This window comes from Scomber japonicus, chromosome 18, assembly GCF_027409825.1.
Source record: "Scomber japonicus isolate fScoJap1 chromosome 18, fScoJap1.pri, whole genome shotgun sequence".
Classification (NCBI taxonomy): domain Eukaryota; kingdom Metazoa; phylum Chordata; class Actinopteri; order Scombriformes; family Scombridae; genus Scomber; species Scomber japonicus.
Genome location: NC_070595.1, coordinates 2,380,568 through 2,407,388, shown reverse-complemented (window position 1 = coordinate 2,407,388; position 26,821 = coordinate 2,380,568). Strand labels below are relative to the sequence as shown.

General features: G+C 42.8%; 1 protein-coding gene and 1 long non-coding RNA gene across 2 annotated transcripts; one reads left to right on the top strand and one right to left on the bottom strand.

The window, feature by feature from the left end:
• Positions 1 to 11,210: 11,210 nt before the first annotated feature.
• Positions 11,211 to 14,682, top strand: LOC128378564 (uncharacterized protein K02A2.6-like). Its single transcript, XM_053338127.1, is given in 2 exon segments — positions 11,211 to 13,634; positions 13,636 to 14,682. Coding segments are annotated over 2 exon segments (3,471 nt in total).
• Positions 14,683 to 25,424: 10,742 nt separating this feature from the next.
• LOC128379617 (uncharacterized) lies at positions 25,425 to 25,644 on the bottom strand. Its single transcript, XR_008323410.1, has 2 exons — positions 25,610 to 25,644; positions 25,425 to 25,518 (listed from the first exon to the last, which is right to left on the bottom strand). It is a non-coding gene; the product is annotated as an uncharacterized LOC128379617 (long non-coding RNA).
• Positions 25,645 to 26,821: the final 1,177 nt, after the last annotated feature.

Here is a 26,821-nt window from a genome sequence, read left to right as displayed (position 1 = left end):
TGAACACCTGCAGCCATGTGTCTACCTTAGGTATTCCTTTGTTTAGACATTTTTTGTATTTTAACATCTCATAGTTTTCACTTTCAGTTAAAATATCCTTGCTTTGTCTCTCTGTCCTCCATCAATGCTGTGGCCTCCTCCATCCCTGCGGTTGCTCCTCTTTCTGCAGCAGCCAGCGTCTCTACAGCCACTGGTGCCTCGACGGCCTCCTCTGCCCCTCCATCTGCCAGTGCCTCGACGGCCTCCTCTGCCCCTCCATCTGCCAGTGCCTCGACGGCCTCCTCTGCCCCTCATTCTGCCAGTGCCCCTGGTGCCACCTCTGCCCCTCATTCTGCCAGTGCCCCTGGTGCCTCCTCTGCCCCTCGTGCTGCCAGTGCCCCTGGTGCCTCCTCTGCCCCTCATTTTTCCGGTGCCCCTGGTGCCACCTCTGCCCCTCATTCTGCCAGTGACCCTGGTGCCTCCTCTGCCCCTCGTGCTGCCAGTGCCCCTGGTGCCTCCTCTGCCCCTCGTGCTGCCAGTGCCCCTGGTGCCTCCTCTGCCCCTCATTCTGCCGGTGCCCCTGGTGCTGCCAGTGCCCCTGGTGCCTTCTCTGCCCCTCATTCTGCCGGTGCCCCTGGTGCTGCCTCTGCCCCTCCATCTGCCGGTGCCTCGACGGCCTCCTCTGCCCCTCATTCTGCCGGTGCCCCTGGTGCCTCCTCTGCCCCTCGTGCTGCCAGTGCCCCTGGTGCCTCCTCCGCCACTCGAATTGATGTAGTCCAATCAAGGCCAAAGAAAACCACCTGCACCTTTTGTAATTTGGTTGTTAACAAAAAAAACATAAAAGTACATATACAAAGACGCCACACCTCAGCCATCACAGACATAACATCAAGCCATCACCTACCATCACAATGCGTAGACAAAAAGAATGGTATATTCGTTGTCAGAAGACAATTTTCTGGGCCACTTACACCAATTCATGTTCAGAATTGCACGTGGGGAGAAAAACATCAAGTGTTGTGTGAGGTGGAGCAATGTAAACGCGCAGGGGAGTTTGCCAGAAGAAGTGGCCTAATGGGATTTAATTGCATGCATCAGAAATCAATTTTTTTTTGTCCAATGTCTTCAGGAGCACCTGTAACCCTTAAAGAAGAGGTTCTGAAAGACATGGTTGATAAAAGATGGATTTCTGAGAACTCCAAGCAAGTTTGTCTCTCACAACAAAAAGCAGCTGAGTCTGAGGGATGCCCTCTCAGTGAAGAGATCACTCTTGAAAAAGGAACATATAAAATGTATGTGTCTTTGAAGGACAGGGAAACTGCATACTACTCCAGGCTAGGCAGAGTAGTTGTGTATTATGACAGAAAAAAAAATACTTGGCACTGCCCTTGTTCAAAACAGAAGAACAGCTGTCCACACAAATCCATTGCAAAATGGCACCTGAATCAAACACATACACAACTTTTTCAAAAAGTTAGGTCAACTGATTCTGATGTGTTTGATGTTTTTGGAGAAGATGGACAAGATGAACAGAGCACTGGGCAGGATACCACATCCATATATCCACCAGAAGGAAATGGTCTTATGGCAATGATTGCATATTTGCTGAAGAACAAAAGATTACCAGCTCTCCTGCCAGAAGATGTCAGTTCTCCATCGAATGGAAACACATTGCCAAAGCACCTATTCCCTCAAGAAACATTCTGTGCGGTGTGTCCAGGAAGGGTACCTCTTTCTGAGCCAATCTTGGTATCACGAAAAGCCAAGATTGTCACATTCAAGGGTGTAGTACCAGGTCTGTATTTTTAAAGAAATGCATAATATTTGCTAATTCCAGTCTAATCATAGATGTCACATTTCATGAGGATGTTTCTTGCATCTAGTGAAATTGTGGAAAATCACATGACTACATTTTTTTAATCCTTACACAAAGTATATATATTTTCTTATACTGTAGATGTGTCTATATATTGTAAGAAGTGTGGGATATGTGGAACGTTCTACCGCTACCAGGAGTGGACTGAGGGGCTGCACAACTTTGATGATCACATCATTCTCACATTGTATCTTTGCCTTTTCCTGAGACAGGCTGTGCAGGTATTCTTCATTTATTTTGTTTTCATTTCTATTGTGTGTTTAAATGTTTATTTATTGACTAGTGAGTGTCTTCAAGTCTGTTAGTGTATTAAGGAATCAGACTACCTATGTACCATATTAAGCTATTTATCCAAAATGCAGACGGATCCAGCAATGAGTTATTGCAGTCAGTCATAATCAAATATCTCAAATGTAATTAATTGTCTACCATGATTTTTCTTTCAAATGTTTCCATAGAATCACACTGCAGTTGGGAGGGCTATTGACATCCTCGAACACACAAACAAGAAGAAATTTCCAAACCATGACTCCATTCTACATGGTTATTTGCACTTTGAGGCTTTGACAGCACATGACTATAATTATTCATGTGTACATTGTGGGGTCCATCCACCTGTCGTCATTATGGATTTACACAAGAAGGGAGTTTTTAGTATGCCTGGTAAGTGTTGTTAATTTATTTTGACAATTCCAATATAATAATAACACAACATTGATTTCAAGGAACATGTCTAACCATCTGTCTTACAGTGACTGACCTTGAAGAGTTTGATGGACGTGTTGATGTTGAGGAATTCTGGCACTCTCTTGAGAAAGAAATTGTTTGCAAAGGGTTTTTAAAAAGTAAGTTCTAGCCCTGAATGGCTATATGACGTGAGTATTCTGCAGTACTGTTAAAAGAAGTGTTCATAAATTTCTATCAGTATATTGCATTTTGGAGTAATGCACATGTATACTTTCGTTTGTGCTGTTGTGTTTGCCACGTGTTCTTAACACAAAATCTATTGTTTGACTATGAAGGTAATCGTGACAATCCCTGTAAAGTCTCCCCTTCCTATGATAAATGGACACCATGGATTGGGCCTCATACGAGAGCTGGGAAAGAACTCCTCAATACAGAGTATGCCAAACTTGCTAACAAAAAGTCAGTAGCAGAAAAAGCTGACATTGAAATATCAGAGGAACGTCTGTCAAGTGAAGTAATGAACTTGAAGGTGAATTATAACATTTTGTTTGCATGTGATAGCTATACACACACTATTAAATCATTTAGATTATTTGAAATAAAAGTCTTGGTTTTAATCATAGCTTTTGTGACTGTTCACGTAGGTTGATACTTTGAGGAAACTTGTTCGTGAGTGTGGCGTTGACTCAAAGGGATCCAAAATGGACCTCGTCCTGCGTTTGAGGGACGAGATGAAGACCAGGAGCACATATGACAAAGTCTTTCAAAAAGTTTGGGGAGCATCAGGTAAAACATTTAATGTATATACTATTGCATCATGTATCCGTGCGCACAGAAAAACATTTAGTGTTTAAGAATACTCTATGACACATGTTCTTATTTTCCATTCGAAGGTGGCTTGGCAGTCATCATGTGCCCTTGTGGAATTGTAAACTCTGTGAAATTCAATATCAGAGCAGAAAGTCCAAGAGACTACACTGACATGTTGCTGTCTTTTAAACATTTCCCAAACATTGTGATATATGATTTCGCACGAGGATTAGTGACTCACACAATGGAAATGGAAATGTCATCCTTAACTCCGATGGAAAAGCCATTCTCAGTATTTACTTAATCTCTTATTTTGATATATTTCTGATTTATTTTTTGATCAATTTATAAAATTAAGGTCCTTTTGTCTCCGCAGCCACCAACGTGTCGCTTCCCTTCAGTGCCTCAGCAGCCACTGGTTCCTCTGCTGCAACCTCAGCCTCAGCAGTCACTGGTTCCTCTGCTGCGACCTCTGCTGTGTCACAAGGGGCACAGGAATACCAAGGTATTGCTTTGATTTTTTTTGTTTTTAGAAGCCACATAGTTTGACTACTGTTTTGTGCATTGTAAAATAAGTTCTGTGGGTGATGAACACTGTTTTGCAGCAGAGGGTGAGGAACGCCTTGGCTGTGGATGGTGTTGTGAGGTTGCAACACAGACGTGCAAACTCAAACCATGTCGGTCCTCCTGGGCACTAGGAGACTACCCAGACCAACAACAGCTGGTACGTTAATCACAAACAAGTGTCTATCAAAGATATCTACCAATACAGCTTTCTGGAAATGAAAGGGACAGATCTGCCATATGCCACCCACATGTTACTGAAATGAAGCTACCTTGAGGATCTAGGTCTTTTATACAAACAAACAACACAGTACAGATAATAGATTGGTCATGTTGACATAAGCACCTGACTAACCTTCATGGCTCTACCCCTATGTTGAGAAATTTTCTACAGGCAAGAAAAATAAACTCATATTTTTTTGTGTGTCATAGCTGGACTACGTTCTAGATGATAAACGTCAAAAAAATTAAATTATCATCAAAGACGGCAACACTTGCCTGACGAGGGACAATTTCTGGACTTTGGGGCTTCGCAGGGACATGGATGCCGAGGTACCCAAGTTCAAGTTTTCTGAATTCCAGCTGAATAATAGGGAAGAAATTTAGGAAATTTTGGTGTCATTTCAATGTGCCCACTCTTAAGTGGAAAACTAAGCTATTTAGAGGTTACATGTGGTTATTTCTCAAAATATAAGCCATGATATTTTAAACTGTTATACTTACTGTGCATATATTCATAAATGGGAAATGCTTGCCTGCGCCTTGTACAGGACATGCTGCAGATACAGGTACAGTTTTCAAATGGACAAAGAATGGTGCTAATTATTAATCCTCACCTGTGGTGTATGGAGCACTGGGGATTTAAGGGCTGTCTAAATGTTTGTTCAGTTTCTCTTGCTGCTCTCCAGACTGGACTTGGGTTTAGGCTTCCACCTGCCATGTGGACCTAAGTATTGCTACCTCCTGCATTCAACACCTTTCACTCATCCATACACTGCATACATGACTGACTCTTAACATAACCTATCACATATACTTTTGATTTATTCTTATATTTGTTTGGTATAATCTGATTTCCATTTGACTAATTTACCTATTAGTTTAATTTCAAGTTTAAATGATTTAATAATAACTTAATTTTGATTTGGTATCTCTTGTGTGGACTCGTGTTTTTGGTTTGTGACACTTGTGTTTTGAATCTATTCTTTTTCAAGGGAAATCAGTTTATATTGTTGACCTGTATGTACCCCCAACATGGCTGCCACCTTCTAAGTGCAACCCTTTTGAATGCTTGCCTGTAAGTATATTTCGTCATGTTTAACAATACGACAACAACAGAGAAATGGATGTGTAATTGTGCTTTTTGTTTAGGTAAACTCACAGTACCTGGATGCCATTGTCATTCCTCTTTGGGTCCCTGGGCATTTCATGTTGTGTGTAAGTTCACTTTTTGTGTATTTAAGCCTATATTTGTGAAATTTTTCATTGTAACATTGTCAAGAACTGTCCTCCACAGGCTCACTCATGGCTGTCTGTCCTTTGCTTTATGGCAAATGTTGTCTTCTGCTGTGGGATTGAAATATTGTTATTACTGTAATGTAACTTGGTTTTGAAATTTATATACTCCATGATTTGCTGTCTTTTTTTCTTTTAGTTCTAGCCTTCACCTCACCCTCCACATGCTTTTTGAAAGCCCCTTTTTATTTTCTACCATTCATATACCCATCAGATTTTTGGGTCAATACTTTGAGTGTGATCCTATCTTTAACCTCTCTGTAATTCCTATGTTCTCCAGGTTATGAAGCCAATGCAGAAAGAAATTCTGTTCATTGACTCTCAATATCACATGAGAAAGCAGGGCTTTGGACATGAGGGTTATCACACTCTCTTAAGGCAAAAAACAAGCAGTGTACTTTTATTTAGTCAAAGACGTTCCCTTGACTAAGGTCTGTGATTTTACAACTGTGTCCTGCCTCAGGATTTTGAGTTACTTTTTTGGCATTGTAGCACCTCCTAGTGGTGATTTTAGTTTAACAGGAAGTGGTTTTACATGTGGTCTGAAAACAGATATCAAGCAGCCTAAGGAGCAGACACATGTCTCATCTGCCACCATCCTATTGTTTGAGCCTGTGAAAGCATCATCTGTAAGTTTCTGAGATATGCATCATCATGTTTAGAGTATATTTGATAATATTAGGAATGAGGATGCTTTTGTTAACCATTTACGATTAATGTTGTAATTTAACATGTGCTTTTCTGGTTCATAATAGTATTGATATTGGTTACAGGTTATAAAACTGTCAACTTTAAAGTGCAAGTGCATTATTATAATTTCATAGACATTTACAGTAAAAATTCATATATTTTTGATTAATTTAAAATTAGTATGATATGCTATGCGTTATATGCGCTATACGTAGCAGTAAGCTATTACCTTGTCATAATACCAGCTGCAACATTATTGCATTGTTTATGTATTTTGTTGTGTTTATTGTTTTTTCAGTTTCACTCTGGTTTTGTAAATGCACCTACAACGGCATCTTATTAAAAGGAACTACTAAGATGATTCCTGACTCTTGCGCATTTAATGGACGGAGTTTGGCTTGCTGTTAAATTGTGTTGCCACACAATGAGAACAGTATAGTGAAAAGATGTACATCCTACAAGCAAAGCAAGCTTCATGGTGGTAGACCGCATACAGATTCTGCATCATGTCTGAAGAAAGCAGACCAACAGCTTCTGCAGAGGAAGGCAAAGACAACGCTGCCGCTGCGATGGTAGGAACTCCAAGCATGGCAGACCACATGTCAGAGGTGGGCTCAAGAAATTCCAGTTCAGCACGACTATCACATAGATCTGGTTCATCAGCTGCTGCCGCAGCCACCAAGGCACACGCTCAGGCCGAGGCCGCACGGACACGCGCACTATTCACACAGAAGGAAGCTGCTATCAAGCTTGACAAAATTAGACTGGAGATGACCCATCAGCTTGACCAAGCCAAATTAGAAGCAGATCTAGACATGCTACGCCATGAAAAGGAGGCAGCTGCGGCTCTAGCTCAGGCTGAAATACTAGAGGCAGCAGCAGTAGCAGAGTTTGAAGATGCGTTCCCAAGAAAGTCAAGTCACGCCACTTCAGTGCAAACCAAAATAGAGCGCACTAGAGACTATGTGAGGGCGCAAGCTGATTTAACTGACAAGGCTAATAAAAACATAGAACTCTTGTGCAAGGAGGAGACAGTTCTCCGAAATCATCCTGATTCAGCCAAAAGCCAACAATTCATTCCTATGGATCGCACATTCCAGAATGATATTTCATCTCACCCAAAGCCAATTAAGCCTGACTCACCTGACTTTCATCCATACTTCTCCAGGCCAGAGGACGAGCCACACAGAAACTCACACTCAGCACCTTATCACCAGCCTCAGGCTCGAGACATGTTGGATTTTGCTAGATTTTTAGCACGCCGTGAACTGGTTAATACCGGACTTACAAAGTTCGACGACCGGCCAGAGACTTTCAGAGCATGGAAGTCTGCTTTTATCAACGCCATTCATGGTCTCGATCTTACAGCTGGTGAGGAACTGGATTTACTCACAAAATGGTTAGGTAAGGACTCATCTGAGCACGTGAGGAGAATTCGGTCAGTCCATGTGTCTGATCCCAGTGCAGCTTTAGTAATGGCCTGGAATAGGTTGGCTGAGTGTTATGGTGCACCTGAGATGATTGAAAACGCACTTTTTAAGAAGCTAGATGCTTTTCAAAAAATCTCTAACAGAGACTATGCTAAGCTTAGAGAGCTTGGGGATCTTCTAATGGAGCTGCAAGCAGCTAAAGAAGATGGATACTTAACCAGGGCTGGCTTATTTAGATACAGCAAGGGGAATCAATCCGATAGTGGAGAAGCTGCCCCATTATCTACAAGAGAGGTGGGTTTCTCATGGCATGAAGTACAAAGAGGAAAACCGTGATCGCTTTCCTCCATTTTGGTATTTCACTAGTTTCATCTGCCATGAAGCAAAAGCAAGGAATGACCCTAGCTTTACCATCCTCAGCAGTAACCCAATAAAAGGCGACAGATTTATGCCAAAGTACAGCGGTCAGAGAGTGCCCATTTCCGTCAACAAAATGGATGTCTCCTCCAAAACATCCTCCAACATGGATCCATCTCTCCAAGAAAATGACCCTGGTAAACACTGTCCTATTCATAATAAGCCCCATCCTTTGAGGAAGTGTCGAGGCTTCAGGATGAAGACTATGGAAGATCGGAAAGCTTATTTGAAGGACAAGGGAATCTGTCACAGATGTTGTGCATCTTCCTCTCACCTGGCACGTAATTGCAACGTTGCAGTGAAGTGTACTGAGTGCAACAGTGAAAACCATTGTTCAGCTCTTCATCCAGGCTCACCCCCTGCAGGTTTTCAAACATATGTCCCCTCTACAGGGCATGGCGGAGAGGAAGAAACCTCATTCTCATCTCCATCTGTGAACAGTGCATGTACAGAGGTCTGTGGCAAAGGTCTGTCAGCCAAGTCCTGTTCGAAGATTTGTTTAGTACAAGTCTATCCAAAAGGCAAGCGGGAGAATGCAGTCAGGATGTACGCAATGCTCGATGATCAGAGCAACCGATCGCTAGCGAAGTCAGAGTTCTTTGAGCATTTTCACATCAACGGTAGTGCATCTCCTTACTCACTGAAGACCTGTGCTGGCATCACAGATAAAGCAGGGAGAAGAGCTGATGGTTATCAGATAGAGCCTGTACATGGTGGAGTTAGTCTGTCACTCCCAGCACTGATAGAATGTAATGAAATACCAGATAACAGGTTGGAGATACCTACACCCGAGGCAGCCCGCCACCATTCACATTTGAAGTCTATCGCTAGAGAGATCCCGGCGCTAGATAATAAAGCTCAAATCCTCCTGCTGCTAGGTCGTGACATCTTAAGAGCCCACAAGGTGAGGAAAAAGGTGAACGGGCCTCACGATACCTCCTTCGCTCTCAAGCTAGACCTGGGGTGGGTTTTAGTAGGTGACGTGTGTTTGGGCAGCTCTCACATGCCAAGGGTGCAATGCTTCAAAACCAATGTGCTAGAGAATGGCCTTCAATCTTCACACCTTGTGAAAACCACATTCATCTCAAAGAGAAGCTGAGTATCAGAGATGACAAACGTTACGGGTTTCATCATGCCTTCAAAGGTGACATGACAGGCAGAACAGATGAAGATCACCTTGGACAGTTAGTGTTTGAGCAGACAGAAAATGACAACAAGCTAGCGCTCTCTATAGAGGATGAGGTCTTCCTGGACACAATGGAAAAAGAGATCTTCCAAGATGAAGCTAACAGCTGGGTGGCACCGCTTCCCTTCAGACACCCAAGACCTCCTCTGCCTAATAACAGAGAGCAAGCGCTTAATCGTCTCTTCTCATTGCGACGCACCCTAGGAAAGAAGCCAGAAATGAAACAGCAGTTCATTGACTTCATTCAGAAGATATTCGATAACGATCATGCTGAGCTGGCACCTGCTTTAACTGAAGGTCAAGAGTGCTGGTACCTGCCGACCTTTGGAGTGTACCATCCGAGAAAGCCTGACCAAATTAGAGTAGTTTTCGACTCCAGTGCACAGTACCAGGGTCTTTCTCTCAACAGTGTTCTCCTAAAAGGTCCGGACTTAAACAACAGCCTCCTGGGTGTCTTGACTCGGTTCAGGAAGGAGCCAGTCGCAGTAATAGCAGATATCCAGCAAATGTTCCATTGTTTTGCAGTAAGGGAGGACCACAGAGACTATCTGAGGTTTCTATGGTTTCGCAACAATGATTTGGATATGGACGTCGTAGAATATAGGATGAAGGTCCATGTATTTGGAAATAGTCCTTCCCCTGCCGTGGCCATCTACGGGCTCAGACGGGCAGCAAGAGAAGGAGAACCCGAATATGGACCCGACACTCGCACGTTTGTAGAACGTGACTTTTATGTGGACGACGGTCTAAAGTCGCTCCCTACTGACGAAGAAGCGATCGATCTGCTGCGGAGAACACAGGCTTCATTAGCAGAGTCGAACTTAAGGTTGCATAAAATTGCATCCAACAGCGCAGGAGTGCTGTCAGCATTCCCTCCTGAGGATTGTGCTAAAGGAATCAAAGACCTCGATCTTGGAGAGGAAGCCATGCTTATTCAGCAAAGCCTTGGGCTTTGCTGGGAGGTCACCACAGATACGTTTACTTTCCGAACGTCTAGCGAAATTAAGCCGTTCACAAGGCGTGGAGTCCTGTCAACTGTGAATGGTCTGTATGACCCCATTGGGTTTGCCGCTCCTGTGACCATACAAGGGAGACTTCTTGTGGTGTATTTTGAGTTACTATGACAACCGTAGTTTGATCACGCAATGCATATTGGGTAACCCCTGCTCCCGGGTTGTTGTTATTCAGCCATGTGCTACAGGTCATGTTGCTATGCTAATAAATAGTTAACATTACGTCGGAGTCTGGATTATCATTGTTATATTAAGTAACATGGAAGAGTGAAAGATATAACAAAAAGTGGCGACGAGGACGTCTGGACCGACGCTGCAGTTCGCGACGGAGAAGAGTTTTGTCCTGATTTTGCTGCTGCTACTTCCCCCGTACCAGGTGATGCACGGCGCCGGGTGCTGCAGTGGATGCTGTGGTGCTGTTTGCTAGGCGGGAGGAGTGGAGCAGTGGACGTTGTAAGGCCAAGGACAAACTCCGTGAGTAACGCCGGAGGGAAGAAACGATGTTACCGGAGAAAGTATTGAGGGGAAGAGAGACATTTAACCAGGAGCCTTAAAATGGCTGGAGTTATTGGCTCAATCGGTCCCTTTGATGAGAGCGCGGAGCAATGGAGCTCATACACGGAGTGCTTTGACTATTTCGTCGCGGCTAATGAAATAAAGGATGAAAAGTTAGTGCCCACTTTTCTAAGTGTGATGGGTCCCAAGACATTACGTACTACACTACGTAATCTGCTACAGCCGACAAAGCCAGGCTCTAAAAGCTACCAAGAAATTGTGGACACGCTAACTCGCCATTTTTCACCCAAGCCTCTGGTGATTGCAGAAAGATTCAGGTTTCACAGACGTAACCAAGAAGAGGGTGAGTCTGTTACCATGTTTGTTGCAGCACTGCGCAAGTTAGCTGAACACTGTGAATTCAAGGATGCTTTTAATGACACTGAAGAGACAGGCTTGTGTGTGGATTACGAAATGAAGCAGCGCAGAAGAAATTGCTCACAGAAAGCGACTTGACTCTTGAAAAAGCAATTAATATTAGTGTAACGATGGAGATGGCTTCTAAAGAAGCTCACCAACTGCATGCTACAGGCAGAGTGCATAAACTCAACAGTGATAAAATGAATGGACAATGGCCATGTTTCCGGTGCGGCAAGTTGGGACACCTTGCTAATGACTGTTGGTGTAAAGAGATGAACTGTAATAACTGCGGGAAAAAAGGCCACGTGGAGCGGGCATGCAGAAACAAAAAGAGCAAAGACAAAGACTCAAGGACCAGCCATAAAAGTGACAATGCAAAATACAAAAAGAAGAGAAGTGTTCACACAGTCAAGCATGCTGTGGACAGACAGTGTGATTCTTCAGAGGAGGAAGTTTCAACTGCAATAAATGTTGTCCAGATAATGAATGTGAGTGAAGGCTCAGAAGGCTTTTGGGCCAAACCCAAGGTGGAAGGACATTTTGTTAAAATGCAGATAGACACAGGATCAAGAGCATCGCTAGTGTCATACGACGTTTACAAAAAGGTAATGAAACACCTTCCACTCCGGCCCTCAGATACTGTCTTTACGGCGTACACTGGACACTGGGTGCCCATGAAAGGGATGACAGATGTGACTGTGCAGTACAATGGCCAGACTACCAAGCTACCAGTTTATGTCACCAAGAAAAACTATCCAGCTATAATGGGGCGTGTGTGGAAGCTGTCACATGGTTCAACTCAGCTGCAGGCCATACTGGAAAAACATAAAGAGGTTTTTCGTGATGAGTTAGGCAGCATGAAAGAAATTACAGTGAAGCTACACCTCAAACCTGATAGTAAACCAGTGTTCATGAAGGTCAGGCCAGTACCATATGCCATCCGGCCTAAAGTGGAGGCTGACTTGGATGCGCTGGTCAGAAATGGAGTCTTGGAGCCTGTGACAACCAGTGAATGGGCCACACCCATAGTTCCTGTACCGAAAAAGGATGGAGGGATTCGAACTCGAACTGGAGACTTTAAGGTAACGCTAAATCCTGTTCTACGAGCTGAGCAGTATCCCCTCCCTCTGATTGATGACTTATTTGCTGGGCTGAGTGGGGGCCATAAGTTCAGCAAGATAGATCTCAGCCAGGCTTACCTACAAATGCATGTAGAAGAACAGTCACGTGACATGCTGACGGTCAACACACATAAAGGACTTTTCAGATACTGCAGACTGCCTTTTGGCATCACATCAGCTCCAGCACTATTTCAGCGAGCTATGGATCAAATCCTGAGTGGCTTACCAGGAGTGCAATGCTACCTGGACGATATCCTGTGTACAGGAGCAGATGATGACAAGCATCTGCGCAACTTGGATGCAACTCTTCAGAGACTGAAAGAGTATGGACTGAGAATCCGAAAGGATAAATGTGAGTTTTTCCAGTCATCTGTGGAATATTTGGGTCATGTGATCGATGCAAAGGGACTGCACACTGCACCATCGAAAATCACAGCCATTGTGGATGCACCTCCACCCCAAAATGTCAGCCAGCTGAAGTCTTTCTTAGGACTATTGAACTATTATGGTCGTTTCATACCAAATTTGGCATCACTACTGAAACCGCTGCATAACCTGCTGCGCAAAGAGGAAGCATGGAAGTGGACGGCGGCCTGTCAGGAGGCTTTTCAGAAGGCGAAGGATGCGCTAACAGCATCAGAGGTTCTGACTCATTTTAATCCGTCACTTCCGATTCAGCTTGCTTGTGACGCCTCTCCTTGCGGAGTGGGGGCGGTGATATCGCACGTAATGCCAGACGGTGAGGAAAAACCAATTGCTTTTGCGTCGAGGACGCTGAACAAGGCAGAGGCTAACTATGCTCAACTGGAACGAGAGGCTCTGAGCATTGTGTTCGGTGTCAGAAAGTTCCACCAGTACTTGTACGGACGGAAGTTTACACTTTTCACTGACCACCGACCTCTCACGACCATCCTTGGACCATACACCGGAATACCATCTCTCGCTGCATCTCGATTGCAGAGGTGGGCGTTGCTGTTGTCGGGACATTCATATGACATCAGGTATCGTAAATCAGACTCTCATTGCAATGCAGATGGTTTGTCTAGATTGCCGCTTCCTGTCATGAAGCCGGAGTCGAGCACTGTGGACATTTTCTACTTCACTGAGGTGGAAAAAGCACCTGTTTCAGCTGCACAAGTGAAGAAGGGAACGAGAAATGACCCTGTGTTGTCTGCAGTCATGGACTTGATCGTTAAGGGCCACCCTGCAGGTGATGATGCAACCCTGAAGCCCTTCCTTAGGAGGTGGGAGGAGCTATCAGTTCAGGCTGGTTGTTTGCTGTGGGGGAGGAGAGTAATTATTCCCCTGTCACTACGAACAAAAGTGTTACAGCAACTTCATGCAGGACACAGTGGAATAGTGAGAATGAAGGAAATAGCGAGGAGCTACATTTGGTGGCCAAACATGGACAAAAAGATTGAGGAAATAGCTAAAAAGCTGTTCATCGTGTCACAAGGTACGAAACAACCCGCCACTTGCTCCTCTCCACCCCTGGGAGTTCCCACAGGAGCCATGGCAACGTGTGCACATTGACTTTGCAGGTCCGTTGGAGGACAGAATGTTTCTTATTGCTGTTGATGCACACACTAAGTGGCCTGAAGTGGCTATCATGAGGTCAACCACCACAGAGAAGACCATAGAGGCACTAGGAGAAATGTTTAGTCGTTTTGGATCTCCTACACAGCTTGTCTCTGACAATGGACCTCAGTTGGTTTCACAGGAAATGGATGCTTTCCTACAAGCAAATGGAGTGCAACACATTAAATCAGCTCCATACCATCCTGCAACAAACGACCTTGCAGAAAGGTTCGTACAGACAATGAAACAAGCATTAAAGGCATCACAAGGTCAAGGGACATTGCATCAGAGACTGCACAAATTTCTGTTAAACTACCGTAACACTCCACATGCAACCACAAAGACATCTCCTGCCAGTCTGATGTTCAAGAGAGATCTGCGCACCACCTTTGATCTTCTGAAACCCTCACCAGTAAGAGACATTGTGCAAAAACAACAAGAGAAACAAATTATGCACAGAGAACAAAAGGCAAAGGACAGAGTTTTCACGCCAGGAGATTCTGTGCTGGCCAGGAACTACAGAGGTGAACCTAAGTGGGTTCCTGCAACTGTGATTTCACAAACTGGACCAGTCTCCTACACAGTTCAAACCACTGATAACATCTGGAGAAGACACGTGGATCAACTCCTACGTACATCATCAGCACCTACAGAACTGTCTCTTGGATATCCTAAGGATACACTTGTCAACTCATCAGATCCACCAACACAAGTGCAGGACTCAACCACTTCAGAGACAAAAGTTCCAGCAGTGGACGTGTCTGAAAAAGAGATTGATACATCTTCTTTTGCATCGGCACCAGAAGTAAACTCTCCAGTAGAGAGCACAGAGACTGATATTCCTGCAGATCACCGATACCCTGCCAGAGAACGGCACCCTCCTGTTCGTCTGAGTTATTAGTCTAGATAGTAACTGACCCAAGTTCACGGGGCAGAATAATCCCCATGGGTACAGTCAAGGTTTGAGGTAGTCTACCCTCACTCCTAAATTAGCATAATAAATAATAATAAAAACAAAGAGAAGTTGTTGAAGTGAATACTGTTAACTGGCCAATGAAAGTATGTAGACATGTTAATGTTAAGATGGCTAAGCTAGTGTTATGCTATTTTGAAGAGAAAGGAATTTAAGCAGACACTTGTTATTTCATGTAGGACATCTATTGTAAGAGGGGAGGAAATGTGGTGTATTTTGTGTTACTATGACAACCGTAGTTTGATTACGCAATGCATATTGGGTAACCCCTGCTCCCGGGTTGTTGTTATTCAGCCATGTGCTACAGGTCATGTTGCTATGCTAATAAATAGTTAACATTACGTCGGAGTCTGGATTATCATTGTTATATTAAGTAACATGGAAGAGTGAAAGATATAACACTTCTGCTGAGAGAACTCTCCAAAAGAGTTGATGAATGGGACACTCCTCTGCCTGCAGAAAAGTGCAGGGAGTGGGAATCTTGGAGAGACTCTCTTAATGATCTGCAGCAGCTTCACATCCGCCAAACATACTGTTCAGAATCTCTCTCAAAGGCTACACGCACTGAGTTGTGCCTGTTCTGTGATGCGTCCACTAAGGCTATTGCTGCAGTAGCGTATCTTAGAGCTTTCTATGAGGATGAAAAGTGTGATGTGGGTTTCATTCTGGGAAAGGCAAAGCTGACACCTCAACATGAACCCACCATTCCCAGACTTGAGTTGTGTGCAGCAGTATTAGCTGTAGAGATGTCGGATTTCATTCTACATGAAATTGATATCAAGCCAGATGAGGTGCGCCTTTACTCCGACAGTAAGGTGGTACTGGGCTACATATATAACGAGAGCAGACGCTTTTATGTATATGTGCACAACAGAGTCCAGAGAATCAGACAGTCGACAAGGCCAGAGCAATGGTATTACGTACCATCTGAGCTCAATCCAGCTGACCATGCTTCGAGATCCATTCCTGCTTCTCAGCTTCAGGCTACGAGTTGGCTTACAGGGCCGGATTTCCTCTACAAACCATCCACATGTCAACCTACAACACAAACTTCCTTCCAACTAGTAAGTCCAGACACAGACACTAAGGTTCGCCCTCAGCCCCAAGTCAGTGTATCTTCCACTAGTGTGAAGGACAGACAACTTGGTCCAGAACGCTTTAAGCGTTTCTCTACATGGAACAGCTTGTTGAATGGGATCGCTTCACTTATCCATGTAGCCTGCTCTTTCAAGTCCTCTTCTGTCAGTCATACACACAAATGTGCTGGTTGGCACCGGTGTGAGCAACAACATCTGCAAGAAGAACTAGCTCAAGCCAAGAATGTTGTCATCCTCTCTGTTCAAAGGTCAGTGTTCTCTGAGGAATACAAAGCTCTCGCAGAGAGGAGAAGCATTCCTAAGAACAGTCCTCTAGTTATGTTGAACCCTGTCCTGGATGAAAATGGACTGATAAGAGTTGGAGGTCGTTTGGCACATGCGCAACTGAACAGTGAAGAAAGGAATCCTATTATCTTACCAGGCCGCCACCACATCTCTACATTAGTGATACAGCACTACCATAAGCAAGTCCAGCACCAAGGCCGCTTGTTCACTGAGGGAGCTGTGCGCACCGCTGGGTTCTGGCTGGTCGGTGGAAAGGCGTGTGTAAGCAGTGTCCTTCATAAATGCTTTATATGCAGAAGGCTCCGTGGGAAAAACCAACACCAGCTGATGGCCGACCTGCCAGAGGAACGATTGAATACATCTCCTCCATTTTCATATGTCGACCTAGACGTATTTGGTCCTTTTACAGTTATAGCACGCAGAACTAGAGGAGGACACGCTCACAGCAAGCGCTGGGCTGTGCTTTTCTCTTGTATGAGCACCCGAGCAGTCCATATTGAAGTTATTGAGACGATGGATACTTCAAGCTGCATTAATGCTCTTCGAAGGTTCTTTGCCATTCGAGGACCTGCAAAGCAATTGCACTCCGACCGTGGGACAAACTTTGTAGGCGCTAGCAAAGAACTGGGATTCCACAAGATGGCAAAGGAAGATGCTGTACAGAAATATCTCAGGGATCACTCTTGCACATGGGAATTCAATCCACCCCATGCCTCCCATATGGGAGGGGCCTGGGAGCGAATGATAGGGATTGTCCGTAAGATACTGGACTACATGCTTATACAGGACAAGTCCCAACTTCTCTCCCATGAGGTTCTTTGCACATTCATGGCAGAAATCTTTGCAATTATCAATGCAAGGCCACTGACTCCTGTGTCTACGGACTCAGACTCACCTTTAATACTGACCCCAGCCATGCTACTTACCCAAAAGGTTGGATTGCCTCCTCCAGTTGGGGTGTTCTCAAAAGGTGACCACTTCAGACAGAAATGGAAGTGGGTACAGAGTCTCGCTGACCAGTTTTGGTATCGCTGGAGACGTGAATATCTTCCCACTTTGCAAACCCGCCGCAAATGGAAGACAACACAGCCAGACATTCAAAAAGGGGACCTTGTTCTGATGAGAGACACTCAAGCAGCGCGGAATGAGTGGCCTATGGCACTTGTATCTGATGTTTTTAAAAGTCCAGATGGGAAAGTGCGCAAGCTACAAATCAGGGTTTCCAAGGAAGGGTCGTCCAAAACATACCTTAGACCGATCACTGAAGTCATCCTTCTGTTGTCAAGGCAAGAACATAATAGTTAAATGATTATGACATCCTACAGATGCCAGACGGGGAGTGTCCTGCCTCAGGATTTTGAGTTACTTTTTTGGCATTGTAGCACCTCCTAGTGGTGATTTTAGTTTAACAGGAAGTGGTTTTACATGTGGTCTGAAAACGGATATCAAGCAGCCTAAGGAGCAGACACATGTCTCATCTGCCACCATCCTATTGTTTGAGCTTGTGAAAGCATCATCTGTAAGTTTCTGAGTTATGCATCATCATGTTTAGAGTATATTTGATAATATTAGGAATGAGGATGCTTTTGTTAACCATTTAAGATTAATGTTGTAATTTAACATGTGCTTTTCTGGTTCATAATAGTATTGATATTGGTTACAGGTTATAAAACTGTCAACTTTAAAGTGCAAGTGCATTATTATAATTTCATAGACATTTACAGTAAAAATTCATATATTTTTGATTAATTTAAAATTAGTATGATATGCTATGTAGCAGTAAGCTATTACCTTGTCATAATACCAGCTGCAACATTATTGCATTGTTTATGTATTTTGTTGTGTTTATTGTTTTTTCAGTTTCACTCTGGTTTTGTAAATACATCTACAACGGCATCTTATTAAAAGGAACTACTAAGATGATTCCTGACTCTTGCGCATTTAATGGACGGAGTTTGGCTTGCTGTTAAATTGTGTTGCCACACAATGAGAACAGTATAAACTGAGATGTATTTACATGAATTACTGTCTTTGGCACGAATATAGAAAATACACTAACTCCCAACTATCTGATGCTTCTGTACCTTCAGTTGTAAAATCTCAGGTTTGTTTCATTTTTAAAGGCAGTCACGTTCTCCTGACTTGCTGAGTTTGGATAGCTTGATAATGGCAGTCACGTTCTCCTTATTGTTGTCTCACGTGTTTTTATTCAGAACATAAAAAACTTACAAAAGCCGTCAGTAGGGGGCAGTATAACATCCTCTCAACACTGTGTCAAATTACTTTTCCCTACAACACTCCCACTTAATTTTACAATGGCATTTAAGCACTTAAGCAATTTCCATAACTAAGATCAGTGCTAAACCTCACAAATAATGTCAAAATAATAAATCCTTCCAAACTTGCATACGTTTTTTTTTCTTATTATTATTTTTCCTATTAACTGTTACCTTGCGTACTGTTTTCATAACATATTGAACAATAGACAGTACAGTAAGCATATTAGAGATTTAAACAGGGTTAAGCCCGATCTCTCTCCTAAGGTACTCAAACCTTTGTCTTGTCAGTGGCTTGGTCAAGATATCTGCCTTCATATCAAATGTTGGACAATACTGTACTTGTATTTGCCCATTCTGTACACAGTCACTAATGTAATGGTAGCGAATGTCTATGTGTTTAGTTCTTGAATGATTGACTGGATTCTTTGCGATTGCGATAGCTCCTTGATTGTCCTCCAGGATCACTGTAAGTGAATCACTCATTCCAAGTTCAGTCAGTAATCGCTTCAGCCAGGTACCTTCTTGAGCTCCTTGGCTGAGTGCAATATACTCGGCTTCTGCTGTTGACAATGCATCTGTTGCCCGTTTCTTGCTGAACCAACTCACTGCTCCTCCACTCAGGAAAAACACATTTCCAGTTGTTGAGCGACGGTCATCCTGATCTCCGGCCCAATCAGCATCTGAGAAACCAATCAAAGTTCCTGACTCTGACTGCTCATACTTGAGGGCAGGATTCACTGTTCCCTTCAAGTATCGAAGAATTCTCTTCACAGCCGTCAAATGTGCAGTGTTTGGATTTGCATTGAACTTTGACACAACACTCACTGCATGTGCTATGTCTGGCCGTGTGGCCATTGCTGCATACAACAAACTACCTACCATGGACTGATAAGTACTTGGGTTCACAGGTTTACTGACACCATCGTCTTTTCTTAACTTGACATTTGCATCAGCAGGGGTTGCAATGGGATTAGCATTGCTCATTCCATACTTCTGGAGAATGGTTTCAATGTAATGCTTCTGATGCAGAAAGACACACTTCTTTGCTCTGTCTTGAACAACAGAGATGCCCAGGATATAGGACAGCTCCCCCATGTCCTTCATCTTGTAGCGCCTTTTGAGAGCTTGTTTCAACTCATCCATGCTTTCTGTTGATTCTGTGATCAAAATCAGATCATCAACATACACAGCTAGAATCTCTAGCTCCTGTCGAGATCTCACAAACACACATGGGTCTGATGTGCTCTGTTTAAAGCCAATGTCTTTCATGAACTCTGTGAAAGCCTTGCTCCAACAGCGAGGAGACGGTTTCAGCCCATATATTGACTTCTTCAGTTTGCACACAAGATGTTCCTGTCCTGGTTTGATGTATCCCTCTGGTTGCTCCATGTAGATTTCTTCCTCCAGATGTCCATTTAGGAATGCAGTTACTACATCCATCTGGTGTACATGTAGATTATTCTGGACAGCAAAAGCCAGTAATGTACGAATTGAGCTGAATCGTACCACAGGTGAAAAAGTTTCATCATAGTCAGCACCATACATCTGTGAGTAGCTTTTAGCAACGAGTCTACACTTGTGTCTCTCCACTCGTCCGTCACTGTGATGCTTGACTTTGAACACCCACCTCGATCCTATTGCCTTGCGATCCTTTGGTAAATCCACTAAGTCCCACGTCTCATTTTCTAGCAGTGACTCATATTCCAAGTCAGCCGCCTCCTGCCATTCCTTTGCATTAGGACTCATTAATGCCTCTTTTAGTGTGCTTGGCTCTGTAACACAACACACATTGGCAATATGATCAACAGTTACTTTGTCAGCAAACTCATCATATCCATATCTTTTTGGAGGCTTCCTGATTCTGCTGCTTTCTCTAGCAGATTCACTGACAGTGGCCTCGTCAGATGGTGTTTCCCGTTCATCAGTATTGATGGATATTTCCTTCTCTGAACAGGATACTTCCACTTCCTGTTTCCAGCTGAAGTCAGATTCATTGAAGATGACATCTCGACGAATGAGAATCCTCCTTTTCTCTTCATCTAAGAGACGGTAGCCCTTTGCATTGTTTGCGTATCCCATGAAGCGAAGCTTCACAGCTTTCTTGTCCAGTTTTCTTCTTTCTGTGTCTGGGACATGTGCATAAGCAACACAGCCAAATACTCTTATGTGACTCATGTCTGGCTTTTTGCCACTCCATCTCTGGTAGGGTGTCGCTTTCCTCAGAACAGATGTGGGCAACCTGTTCTGTATATATGCTGCAGTTGCTACAGCCTCTGCCCAGTACATTTTTGGCAACTTAGCATGAGACAGCATACTTCTGGCTGCTTCAATCAGTGTTCTGTTTTTCCTTTCAGCAACACCATTTTGCTGAGGTGTGTGAGGTACAGTCATCTCATGGTGGATACCTTGAGCTTTCAAGTATTCTTGAAATTCACTGGATGTGTATTCCCCACCATTATCTGTTCTCAGCCTTGTGACTTTCTGTCCACACTCATTGGAGAATGTTTTTTCAAATTCCTTGAATTTGCTAAGAACCTTTGTAACTTTCTCCATAGTAACAGTTTATTTGAGAATTTTCAGTCTGAATTTAGAGCTCATCAGAGCACAGAGACTGCACTGGTAAAAGTTACAAATGACCTTTTAACCTCATCAGACAATGGACTTCTCTCTGTCCTCATCCTGTTAGACCTTAGTGCTGCCTTTGATACTATTGATCATCAAATCCTGTTGCAGAGACTTGAACATTTAATTGGTATTAAAGAAACAGCATTAAATAACATTATCCGGAATCACTCAATAAATTTTCATTGTTATGCAGATGATACTCAATTATATCTATCAATAAAGCCAAATGAAACTAACCAATTACCTAAACTACAAAAATGCATTAAGGACATAAAGGCCTGGATGACCTGCAACTTCCTGTTATTAAACTCAGAAAAAAACTGAAGTTATTGTGCTTGGCCCTAAACACCTTAGAAATTCACTATCAAACGACATAATTACTCTGGATGGCATTACTCTGGCCCCCAGCTCCACTGTAAGGAACCTAGGAGTTATTTTTGATCAGGATTTGTCCTTTAATTCCCACATAAAACAAATTTCAAGGACTGCCTTCTTTCATCTGCGTAATATTGCAAAAATTAGACATATCCTGTCTCAAAATGTTGCTGAAAAACTAGTCCATGCATTTGTTACTTCTAGGCTGGACTACTGCAATTCATTATTATCAGGCTGTCCTAACAAGTCTCTAAAGACTCTCCAGCTGGTCCAGAATGCAGCTGCCCGTGTTCTGACAAAAACTAGAAAGAGAGATCATATTACTCCCATCTTGGCTTCAATGCATTGGCTTCCTGTAAAATTCAGAATAGAATTCAAAATCCTCCTCCTCACCTTCAAAGCTCTTAATGGTCAGGCCCCATCATATCTCAAAGAACTGATAGTACCTTATGTACCTACTAGAAGACTGCGCTCCCAGCATGCAGGTCTACTTGTGGTTCCTAATATCTCTAAAAGTAGAACAGGAGGTAGAGCCTTCAGCTATCAGGCTCCTCTCCTGTGGAACCATCTTCCAGATTTGGTCCGGGGGGCAGACACCCTCCCTACATTTAAGAGTAGGCTTAAAACTTTCCTTTTTGATAAAGCTTATAGTTAGGGCTCTTTGAGCTCTTAACTTATGCTGCCATAGGCTTAGATTGCCGGGGGACCCCCACCCCCATGATGCACTGGGCCTCTCTCTCCTCCTCCCTCTCTCTCTCTCTATCTATCCATCTATATCCATTAACACTTATGTTCTATTAATGCATTCAATAACCTAAACTTCTTCCCCGGAGTTGTCTTTCTGGTTTCTGGTTTCTGGCTCTGCTTTCTGGTCTTACAGGTAATCTGGGCCTGTAGACGTCCGGATGACGGATTCCAGTCCCGGACCATCTGGCTCCATTGTTGATTTTCATTGTGCCTCTCTCCTCTATCCTTCCTTTCTCTCCTCTCAACCCCAACCGGTCGAGGCAGATGTCCGCCCACTTCTGAGTCTGGTTCTGCCTGAGGTTTCTTCCTGTTAAAAGGGAGTTTTTTCTCGCCACTGTTGCTCATGTGGGAATGTTGGGTCTCTTTAAAGTTAAAACCTGAAGAGTTTGGTTTAGAACCTGCTCTATGTGTAAAGTGCCTTGAGATAACTTTGTTGTGATTTGGCGCTATACAAATAAAGATTGATTGATTGATTGATTGAACCTCACTTTTTTGTTTCAGGAAGTAGACCTTGCAACATCTGGAATAATCATCAATAAAAGTCACAAAGTACTTTCCTCCACCTATTGACTCAGTCTGCATGGGACCACAGACATCACTATGGATCAACTGCAACTTACGTTTGGAGCGAATCTCTCCCACTGGCTTGTGTGGTTTTCTAGACAGCTTGCCCTCCACACAGGCTTCACAGAAGGTAGCTTCTTTCTCTGCAGTAAAATCCACTCCATTTACCAGATTTTTGAGTTCCTTTAATTTGCTGGTGTGACCCAGGCGCTGATGCCACAGGCTGGCTGTTACTAATGCACTTGATGCACCGTGACACACAGGCAAACTTCCCTCGACGTCCAGCTGATATAGTCCATCAGATCTTTGTGTTCCCATCCCATGGAGAGTTCCATCTTTCCCACGTATGTAGCAGCGAGACTTCTTGAACTGCACTGTATTTCCTTTCCTTGTAGCAGCTCCCACTGAGAAAAGATTTCCGGATAGCTTGGGAACATACAGCACATCATACATTGTGATATTTTTTACATCACTGACTTTGAATGTCATTCTGAGTTTGATGTTGCCAAGTCCTAGTGCATCCACCACCCTGCCGTCACCAAGTTTTACAGATTGTGGTTCTGAAAACTGTTGGTAGTCTTGAACACATTCTTTATAGCAAGTCATGTGCTTTGATGCTCCAGAGTCATTCAACCACTGAGCCTGTTGTGACACCTCATTCTGATTAGTCTCTTTAACTACAAAAGCACTCTCAGAAAGACATGATCAATGGGCTTCTTTCACCTATCTTCAGACTGAAGAGGAAAAGGCCCAATGAAATGTAAAAATAAGTGACATCACAATCATTACTGAGTGATATTCATCATCAAATGTTAATAAAAAAATTGTAAAAATGAGTCATAAAACTGAGAGGACGACACTTTCAACCAGATAGAAAATGTGGTAGCCAATGCTAAATATAATATTCTGGCTAAACCTTTGTGATTTTATTGTTGAGAATACTGATTTTGTTTTACTTGTGTATTGTTTGTACATGATCTAATTTGTACATGATGAATCTTATTATTATAATGGCCAAATTTCATAACTATAAATGTAAATGTATAGGTAAGAAGCAATGAGAAATAACAATGAATTAATTCAATTGAATACTCCCTAAAACCAAAAGCAATTAAAACTGTAACATTTTGTGCTATGTTAAAAATCTTGATGTAAATCCCCATCCTGCTAGCATTAATTTGTAGTTGTAATATGTACATTTTTTTTACACATGTATTTACTTTTCTTTGTATTTGTTTTATGTACCCAGAATGTATATGGTTTTGTACGTTGTATGCATATAAACTGTTTTGTTGTTGTTGTTGTTTTTGTCAAAAAAATTAGAATTCAAATAATAAACAATAACATTTGTACGCCTTTGAATACATTTAATATAGGCCTAAGAATATTAATAAATATATAAAATTGAATTTTGTGCAGCTGGAACATTCTCAAACTGTATTAGTGGCTATGTGGGCTCATATCTCTTTAAGAACCCTGTGTTGCTGTGTAGTGACGTCACTACTCGACACGCCCACCACACGTCACTACTGGGAACGCCCACTACTGGACACGCCTCTGTCTTGCAGGCTGCAGGCGGATACTGGCTGTGTCTCAATTCCGACCCAACTGCGAGGCTGCATCCTCGAAGTACGCGGCCTTTGCGGCCTTCGAAGGATGCAGCCTCCGAAGGCTGCATCAACCGTTGTTAAATGAGACGGTCTAGCCTTCGAGGCATTTCCTGGTTGCGTCACCAGCTGTTCCCGCCCATAAGACGAGAAAGACGTCTCGACCGAAAAGACGGTGAAAAAGCTGACAAAATTATAAGAGAGAAGAAAGGAGAAGAATAAAGGAAAGGAGAAGAAAGAAGGAAAACACACAAGAAAGAAAGAAAGAAAGAAGAAGAAAGAAGGAAAACACACAAGAAAGAAGGAAAACACACAAGAGAAAGAATAATAAAATAATAATAATCTGTAAATAGTTATTTCTGATGTAATTTTTGTAAATAGTGAAATGTTTCATCACTTGATAATAAAAGAAAATATTTAATCCCTTGTTCTTCCTGAAATTAGCACTTTATGCAACCCTGTTATAAATTGTACTGAAGTTGTAAATACTAAATGGAATAGACGTGTAACAATGAACAATATTTTTTATTTAATAACAACATAAAACATCAAAATCTTCACAATCAAATAAAAAATAAAGAAAAATCATAAATAAAATCAAATTAAACACATCTATATAGATGTATATTTATTTTTCTATTACTTTTTCCAGGAGAGAGAAGAGCCTCTCCATCCTGTCTTTCTCCTCCTGCTCCCTCCTCTCCTCTGCCTCATTTTGCCTTCTCATGTCCTCCTTTATGAGGTCAAGGAGGTCATCCTCCCTCCTCCTCTTCCTCCTGGGCCCTGGCTGGTCCTCCTCCTCCTCCTCCTCCTCCTCTTCACTCTCCTGCTCACCCACTGCGGCACTTGGCCCTGGTGTGTCCTCACGGATGGAGGCAATGAGGACAGGGGGGGCAATAGATGGCCTCTGCCCCAGGACCTCATCCATGAGGACAAACCACGGCCAAGTGCCAGCAGTGGGCTTGCCGCTGGCCCCCTCCCCTGTCCCTGGATATTTGCAATCCTAAGGCAGTGGAAATCAATCATGTCAGCAATTTTCAGCAAAAGTATTTAGTAACAGTAAAACTAATCCAAACCTGTAGGCTACCTACTTTATTATTATTTTTTTTTTTAAATTGTCCCATTTTTTTTTTGGCCTGGTAGGGCTGGACCTTCCCCTCCAGCCCAATCTTTTCCAGTATTGCTCTAAACACAGAGGGAAGCAAGAGAAAAGGTAAACACAAGATCACATCAACACAGGGATGCAAAGATGTACAAAAATGGACATCAGCCTTACCTCCATCCCGCCGTGGCGGAGTTTTTGGCCCCCGTGAATAGATGGTCATTTTCCCCTCTTTGTTTAATCAGGAGCTCGGTTTGCTCCTTGCTTCCTAAAACAAAAATAAAACAAAATGTAATGTAAAACATGTTTTTTTTTACTATGTCAACAAACAAAAGGGTTCTAATATAGCAAAAAATTATCATAATAATGATAATAATGAAGTATAACATATAATAGTGATAATCCCAAACGTAGCTCTTTATTAAAATCTAAATTTATTCATCTTAGTCCATATATATAAGATATAAGTCAAGTAATAAAATATAAGTAATTAGTAAAAGTATAAAAGTATAAGTAGTAATAAGTACAAATAATTTTTTTTTTACCATGTTTTTATTCAAGAAAGATGAGACAAAACAGATCCATACATTTAGGTACAGTGTCTTTCTTTTTTCTTATGATTAAATCAATCCCATCCCACCCACACCACCCATATACTGCCACAAACAAAAACAAACAAACAAAAAAAAAAAAAAAGGAGGAGGAAGAGGTTGAGAGAGGGAGAAAATCCCACTCCATGTAGGGGTCACATCAGGTATCAGACAACACTTGCATACTAGGCAAAGCCTTACACTAACTGGGCATTATATTATCTGGGGGGAGAGTGTTAAGCCTCTCAAAGTATGACAACAATGGATCCCATATTTTATGGAATGTATTAGTTGATCCTCTAGAGAAATATTTGATTTTTTCTAATTTCAGGAATAGCATCAGGTCCTTAAGCCAGACTGACACATTCGGTGGTTGATGAGACTTCCACTCCAGCACTATCCTTCTACGAGCCAAAAGGGAGGCAAAAGCAAATGCATTTTTCTTATTAGTGGCCATTAAGACCTCACTTACTAGTACACCAAAAATGGCCATTTCTGCATTCGGCTTCACATTGGTGTCAAATGCTTCATTTAAAGTTTTACAAACAGATGACCAAAAGTCTCTTAACTTTGGACAAGTCCAAAACATATGTGCCATATCCGCTGAAGTAGAATTACAGCGGTCACAGCGGTCATCAATGTCTGGATAGATTTTGGACAGTTTCGATTTGGTATAATAAATTCGGTGAAAGACTTTAAACTGTATGAGGTTAAGGCGGGCACAGGAGGATGTTCCGTTAACTCTACTCTGAGCACAGTCCCAGGCTGCGTCAGATATCTCCATCCCCAGCTCTGC